Source organism: Mirounga angustirostris, unplaced genomic scaffold (assembly GCF_029215605.1).
Source record: "Mirounga angustirostris isolate CCGP_5_RB_7025 unplaced genomic scaffold, mMirAng1.0.hap1 SCAF_2, whole genome shotgun sequence".
Taxonomy (NCBI): domain Eukaryota; kingdom Metazoa; phylum Chordata; class Mammalia; order Carnivora; family Phocidae; genus Mirounga; species Mirounga angustirostris.
In genome coordinates this window covers 158,295,763-158,303,666 of record NW_026991710.1, presented here as the reverse complement: position 1 = coordinate 158,303,666, position 7,904 = coordinate 158,295,763, and the positions used below count along the sequence as shown (strand labels likewise).

The window sequence follows — 7,904 nt, the reverse complement described above, 5'->3', positions numbered from 1 at the left end:
AACTCTTGCCTCCACACCCAATACCTTCCTCGAGATATTTCACATATATATATATTTTAAGGATATTTTTAAAAAGATTTTATTTATTTATTCAGAGAGAGAGAGAGAGAGAGAAAGCACAAGCAGTGGGAGTGGGAGAGGGAGAAGCAGACTCCCCACTGAGCAGGGAGCCCGACGCGGGGCCCAATCCCAGGACCCTGGGATCATGACCTGAGCCAAAGGCAGACACTTAACCAAATGAGCCACCCAGGCGCCCCTCAAATATATCTATAAATGAACTCAGAGTCCAAAAACTGCAGAATCCCCAAGTACCCTGCAGAGCATGAACTTGCCGTAGATGCACTTGAAAACCATCGACCAAAGGGTCAGTAGAGAGACATCGGGTACTCCAAGTTTGTTTCCTAACATTAGGCACCGGAGGCAAGAAAGAGACCAGGCTCGGGGAAGGTGAGTGGGGCCGGGGCAGCCGGGACTGGAGAATGGCTCAGTAAATGTGGAAGGCCACTGTGGCGACCCGGACTCCCTGCCTCCTGGGTGTGTGGCCTCTCGGCTGTCTCAGAGGGAGCCTGCGATTCTGAATCCCATGCAGGCCCTGCAGCGTGTCAGGCCAGCGTGGCCGGCGGGTGATGCAGGAGGGCTCACCTGTGACAATCGTGCCAGATCCACGCATGGCGGCCATTCTTGGGTCGGAAGTCAGACTGCCCGTTGTTGTGGATCTGGGAGGAGAAGCGCAGAAGGCGTCGGTAGCCTGTGGTGGGGTTGGTCTGGGCGGCCGAGGCTGAGAGGCAGTTCTCCTCCATGGCACACTGGAGCATGAACATGGGACGGTCCTCCAGGTAGGTGCTCTGCTGGACGATCTCCGCATTGAGGACCAGGTCAGGGGCAGCTGGGGAGGGCAGACACGATGTTCAAACAAGACGAGAGGCCCTCTCACCCCTCCCAAGTCTTTTGCTTCTGACACCTGAGCTGGGACAAACCCCCAATCCTGCCTAGCACCACCAGCTGGGATTGTCTCCTGGTCTCTCAAGGTCCCCTTCCTTGAGGAATGCTACCCCAAATTCCTCTTCCCCTCCTCTAAGCGTCCTCTTGGACAGCTCTACAGCTGTCAGTGCAAAATGATGGGCAAAACATGAGGGTTCATTATATTGTGATCTCTACTCTTGGGTGGCTGGAGATTTTCTGTAATAAAAAACAAACAATAGCAATAATATTGTGCCTCCTGGAGAGAAAGCACCAGGAATGCCTTGGTCTGATCCTTCTGGGAAGGATACACATACAGTTTACGACACGTGTGATACTGTATGTAGATTTACAGTTTGCTAATACCGTTTCCCTTAAAATATATCTTGACATATTTCCTTGCTAATAAATATCCATTACCACATGTATTTCATGGCTACATAATGTTGAATTCATAACCCTATCTCATATTTTTAGATACACTGGTTGCTTGCCATTTCTCACCGTTAAAGATTAAAGCTGTGATAAACATCCTGTAGTAAATCTGTGTATGAAACTTAAGTTATTTCTTTAGAACACGTTTCTAGAAGTAAAATTGCTGGGCAGAAGGGCTGCATGTTCTCAAGACACACTTGTAGCCCCTGGGGCCGGCAGCCTCTAGAGAGCAAATCCACCTGCAGGGTTTGGACGTGGAACTGAAGAGTCTGAAGGGGACACACAGATGAGATGTGGGGTAGGGAGTAGAAGACACCAGTTAGAGGGCTCTCAATTGCTGAGAAATACTTCGTCTTGGAGGACACACACCAGAAAGCAGCATCGCCGGTGCTCAGTGTCCTGGGCACACTTTTATTGGAGGGGGTGATGGGTCTCTTATTCATTGTCTATACCCTAGTCAGTACTTAATGGACAGCCCCTCTGCTTATGTCTGAGCTGAGCGAATGGGTCTCCATTGCTCTCTCTTCTGAGAGGAGACCAGCCTAGCTCCAGCTCTGGAGTCTGAACATAACAATGGTCTGCAGTGAGCTGGTAGCCTGGGAGCTGTGTTCTCAGCACCTGCCATGCAACGGAGCCTTGACCTCCCTAACATCCAAAATATCCACCAGAAGCTCATTGGAAGCATGCATTCATCCACCCGTCTGCCAAGTATTCTAGTAAACCCTGCCCTAGGCTCTCTGGACAGTGCTGAACAAGGTAGACCCTACATTGTCGCAGGAGAGACAGACAGAAGCCCATCTTAATTACTTAATTACAGTTGTGATCAGAGCTAGAAGGGGAAATATGGAGGGAGTTGGAAATTATAACCGAGGGACCCAGTTGGGCAGGGGGCGGAGGTCAGGAAGGATTTCCCCGGAGGCAGTTAGGTTTTAGTTTCTCCCTGGAAGGAGGAGCAGGGATTACAGGAAGTAGCTCTACAAGGCTAAGTAGCATGGCCAGTCCCCTCAGGCATGAAGGAGCACCAAAACCTGTGTGGCTGGGCCAGCGAGGAGGGGTGCGAGGTGGACGGTGGCCCCAAATGAGGCTGGACAACACGTGCCTTGTGCAAGTCCCTGCATTCACCTAAAGTGCTGCGGGAAAGCCTGGACGGGTTTGCTAACAGGATGGAGGTGGGAGTGGGAGACCAGCATTGATTCTGGCTTCGGGGAGGGGGAGCAATCGAAGGGACACGTGTCACTGTGGGGATCCCGTGGAGGAGTGTCTGCACAAATACAGTCTGGAAGAATGGCATCTGGGCACGGGCCGAGGAAGCCGGAGGGAAGGAGGTAGAGGGAGTCGAGAAAACACGGAAAGGTAACAATAAAGATGGATTGTGTATGGTGGGGTGGGGGGTGGGTCAGGAGGGAGAGAGAGAGAGAAAGGAAGACTTGCAGATACAGGGTGGAACTGGTTGGATGAGAAAAAGTAATTACGAAGGGTGGCCTGAAGGATATACTTCATCTCTGAATACTCTTAACATGCATTAAGCCAGATCCGCCAAGAGCTGTGTTCCTGGCCCAAATGGCCACTGCCCCCGCTCCCGTAGTCACCCTGAGTGATGCCTTTAGACTAATTTGAGGGGTTCTCAGAGCCCCATGAAACTCATTTCTCACTTGCCATGAGGTGTCAAGGGCACTGTTTATCTCATAACTGTCTGTCTTCATGAGAAATTCCCTTTCCATCTCAGAATCTAGAACAGTGGGCTTCTCTAATCTCATGGGTGTGTTTCTACCTCATGGACATTGCAAATGACTTCCTTCTTTCCTTTGGCGGTTAGGAAGCTCGTGGTGAATTTTATGACCTCCCAACAGTAAATGTTTAGGACTCTATAGTATGTATTTTTTATTAACCTCTCTCTCATTTCCATTTTGAGCCACTACTTTTTGCCAGCCCTACTTTTCATGTCTGCTTTTCTCTTATGCTACCTTGAATTTTACTTAGGCTTATATTATGTTACTTTCCTCTTGGAAATGATGGTATATTACAAATATAAATTAAGAAGCAAAGAAAAGGCCCCGGACTGCTTCTCTCTGCTTGGATGTTCCTCCTGCGGAGGCCAGTAAGGGTGATGATCTCCTCCTCAGACAGGATGAATAGCTAGTGCTGTCCGCCCAGATGAGCTCACGCCAGGGTGGCCAGTCCCTCCTTACAAGGCTTAGAAAACACTGGGTGAGTCTAAAGGGGTCAGTGGGCGCATGAAGCTCACCAGCTCAGGTCTGACCTCCCCTAGCTCTCCATGACCATAAAAGGTGGTGCATCATTGTCTTCTCTGCACTTGTGCATATTCACTGTCACACTTAATTTCCATTGTCCAGGAAAAACAGTAACTAGAGATCAGAGTGGTTAACTAACTCTGCCAAGATCAGCTAATAAATGGCAGGTGCAGTCTGTTCTCAAGTTCTCTGGCCAGATCCGGGGCCTCTTACACCTCCCAGATTCACGAGGGAAAAGGCTAAGTGTCAGCTCAGCTCATGGCAGAGGCCCCAGAGCCTGGCCAGGAATAACCAGTGGGACTCTTGGTCCCCTCTTGGAGGCTGGCGGGGAGGAGGGATGTGACCCCCAGGGACTCTCACTTTCTGAGCAGGCGACTCCGGCCCCATACTGCACTGCGCCCTGGGGGCAGGCCACGTCCTCATCGTGGCGGCAGTGAGCCAGGGACAGCTCCGTTCCCGAGCACTTCACCCCGCTCATGACCACTTTGTTGGCGTAGACATTTCCGTGCCAATACCAGGTCTCCTGGAGGAATCAAAAGAAATGGGAAGCGTGTCACCCTGAATTGTCACTTTCTCGTATTCTGTCAACTTTCAGCCTCAGGAAAATCCCAAGGCTAAAGCTAAATGAGCCCATTTTTTCTGCTGGAGACAGCAGAGGCACACCCAGCCATGTCCCCAGAGTCATGCAGTTTGTTGGTGACAGAGTGGGGGAGACCCTCACGCTCCAGTTCTGCCACTGGTCCCCGCGGAGAAAGCGTAGCTAAGGTTTTGGTCAAATGGGTGTCCAGTGTTGTGTGTCAGGAACGGCAGGCACCTGTAACTCATGCTGCTCGCTCCCCAGCCCTGAGCCCAGGGCAGACATGACTGGTCCATCACAACCCTCTCTCCTCTAAACCTGCCCGTGCTCTCAGAATCCTCGGCACAGTGCTCCCGGGAGACACGACCAATCGATCAGAATCGGCAGGAGAGAAGAAATCTATTTACACGTGATAGCTCAACATGCATACATCCTATTGGTTCTGCTTACCTAGAGAACCCCCTCATCCTCTAGAGAGAGAACTGGGGCCTTGAGAAGGGACAGGGTGTATAATCGATGGCAGATCCAGGCCCACATCATGACCCTGCTGAGGCCCAAGTGTCGTAAGAATGAGCTGACCGGGAACGAAAATAGCTGGACGAGCCCTCTGCCAAATGGCACTGTTTTTTCCTCTCTCTCTGGAGCCCCAGAGGGTGCCTTGGCTTGTCAAAGCAGCGCTAGCAGAGACCCTATGGGAAGCCAGGGCCCTGGCAGGTGTGGGCGGGGCTTCGGAGGCCCGTCCCTTCTGAATGCCGGAATGAGGAGCCACAGGGTGGCCTCCGCTCGGGACTCAGCTCCTACCCTGGACCCAGCCAGCCTGTGGCAGCAGTCAGGCTCAGCAAGGCTTCAGAGCTGACCCAAGTCCCCCCCTAAGAAATCCTGTTCCGGGGCACAGGCCCCCCTCCTTGCTAACCAGTCAGGGTTAGCAAAGCAAGATGGGGCTCCAGCCATTTCCTCTTCTCCAAACACTGAGAAAGTGTTTGGAGCCAGGACACTGAGGACCTGGGACTATTCATTCCATGCCACCGGGAGGAGAAGGGACGCATGGGAGGGTGGCTGTTTTGCCCCAGATCGTTATACCGCGGGCTAGTGCAGGTATAGATGGGAATAGACCTCAAGCCCCTCATCTCTGCCTCCTTCTGACAATGTGTCCTCACAATACAGGCTCCAGAAGTCAATGACTTTTGAAGCCAAAGCGCTTCTTGCCTCTCGTCTGCTGCCTTCTGCAAGGGGCAGGGGCTTGGCTGCCTTCAGTGGAGTCCCTCTCTTTCAGGAAGGGGCCAGCGGGAGGAGGGCACAGACGATGGGACAAGGCTTAGAGGTGTACCAGCCAGTCAAGGGGAGAAGGCATGAGTACAGACACCAGCTGGGAAACGGTCTGTCCGGAGGGGCCTCGAAGGGAGTGAGCCAAGGCATCTGGGGTGCTGGGCCTTGGGCTGGGTGGTCTCTACTGTCCTGCAGGACCGACTTGCTTCCCTCTGCGTGGGCACAGCAGCATGCCCCAGAAGCAGCCCTCAGCCCAGGGTGAATCCCAGTGCTCCCAGCGGAGCGGACCCTGGAAACCAGAGTCCAGCCCCTTATTCTGTAGCGGGGAAACAGAGGCCAGAGGGGAACGTATCTCACCCTAGGACTCAGGGCTGTGAGGGGCAGAGCGGAGGCCAGGATGGCGTTCCTGCCCCCCTCCCCCTAGTCCAGGGCACTTTGCTGTCCACCTCCTGGGTAGCTGGGGAAGGTGCACGGAAAGCAGGGGCTGACTGAGAGGGGCAGGGTCACACTGGATGGAAGGGGCTGAGGCGGGCGCTTCTCACCTGGAAGGCGTTGCTGGCAAACCCCAGGCCCAGCTGCCGGCAGACCACCATGGCCTCCACAATGCCCCAGTTCTCGCCACACACTGTCCCCCACACGAGGGACCCGTTCCTCTCCACCAGCACCTCCACCCGGCCCTCGTAGGGGTTCCGGCCCCCATTCAGGCGCAGCTGTGGAAAGAAAGGCATAGTCACCACGTGCGAACAGAGGGGGGCTGCCCCACCACATTGCCATCAATCTCAGCTTCCCCCAAGCCAGGGGGTCCTGCCTGGGACACAGATTCAACAGCATCACTGAGAGCCTGCTGTGCGCCTGCATCCTGCCCAGGATGGGCTTACGTATTAGGTCCCCACCTGCAGGCAGCCCGAGGCCTTAGAAGCCTGTGCACTGACCCCCGCTGAGCGGCACCTGCCCCTACTCCCTGCCGCCCTCCGTGAGACTGCTGGGGACGGCTGCCCTTAGAATCAGGCACCTGGCAGGATGCGTCAAGGGGCCTTAAATGTTAGGATACACCCTCTGCTCGGCTGGTTCCAGCTCCCGATCTCATCTGCCCTGCCCCCACTGTCCTCTCCACCAGAACTCCCTTCTGAGACCCCGGAACCAACTGCCCATTTGACAGTTCCGCTTGGCACCAGGGAGACCCCAAATCTGAACGTGGCATCTTCTCAGTCTCCACCTAAACTTGTGCCCTATCTCCCCCTTGTTCCCTATTGCAGCGAAAGGCACCACCGTCTACCCCAGGGACAGCACACTTTCTGTAAAGGGCCAGGGGGTATTTTAGGCTTTGTGGGCCGAGCGCTCCGTGTCGTACACACTCAGCTCTGCCGCATAGCTAAGAGCAACCACGGCTGATGTGTACACGGCCGAGCATGGCTGTGTTCCAGTAAAACTATAATGACAAAAACAGGCAGAGGGATAGGTTTGGCCTGCAAGCTGTCCTTTGCCGATCCCCAGCCTACTCTGTTATACAAGCCAGAAATCCCGGAGCCAGCCTCGACACCGTCCTCTCTCTCTCCCCCCGCATCCGGTCAAAACCCTCCTCCGTGGATTTTATCTCCAGAGTCTCTTTCCAGTCCATTGCTTCCCTCCAGCTCCATGCAGACCCTCTTATCCCAGCGCCATCGCCTCCGGCCTGAGCCACACCTCCTCTCCCCTCCCTGCCTCCGCTCTGGACTTCATCAACCTATTGTCTGGTCAGAAGCCAGAGTCAGCTTTGAAAAACCCCAGCTCGCGTTGCTTCCCTGCTTGGCACATGGCAGCAGCTTCCCCTTGCTCCAATACTCACGCTTGCACCCTGTTCTCCCACCTCCAGGCACGCGGGCCTCAGTTTCCTCAGCTACCTAACTCTGGACCGAGTCACGCAGTTAAGTCACACCTGTAAGCGCACTACATACAGGTGTCCTTCTGCCTGGCTGATCCTTGTTCACCCTTCCGATTCGGTACCCTGCAACACTTCCCTCTCACTGGGGTCAGTGGGGTCAGTCACGTACACACTCTGTCGCTTCCTACACGTCTCCTTCTTAGCATTTACAACAGTTATAATTAAGCTAACTCACAATTCATTTAACATCTGTCTCCTCCGCTCGAATATAAGCTCCCAAGGGCAGAGCTGTATTTGTGTGGTTTCCTGTGTGATCGATAATTAAGACAGTACCTCACAAACATTAGGTTCGCCAACATTACTTTCGGAATGAATGAATCATCAGTCTTATGAACTGAAAGCATGGACCAACTTAGGTGAGCTCAAGCAGACAGATCTGGAGATTGGGGAAGGGCTCTAAAAATGCTACCCCTAATCCAAGCACCTTTCCCAGCTTCCTTTATACGCCTAGGAATTCATCCTTTGGGACAAGGCATGGTGACTCTAGGAACCC

General features: G+C 53.7%; 1 protein-coding gene across 8 annotated transcripts in view; it reads right to left on the bottom strand.

The window, feature by feature from the left end:
* LOXL2 (lysyl oxidase like 2) overlaps positions 1 to 7,904 on the bottom strand; it is a 121,735-nt gene that overhangs the window by 42,687 nt on the left and 71,144 nt on the right. For all 8 annotated transcript variants that reach the window (XR_010409661.1, XM_045880025.3, XM_045880031.3 and 5 more), the window contains 3 exons: positions 6,033 to 6,200; positions 4,008 to 4,170; positions 643 to 886 (listed from right to left, as the gene is read on the bottom strand). Coding sequence is in view for 7 of the 8 variants with exons in the window: in XM_045880025.3 (XP_045735981.1) it covers positions 643 to 886; positions 4,008 to 4,170; positions 6,033 to 6,200 (575 nt within the window). In the remaining variant the exon portion in view is untranslated. The remainder of the gene's footprint in view (positions 1 to 642; positions 887 to 4,007; positions 4,171 to 6,032; positions 6,201 to 7,904) is intronic.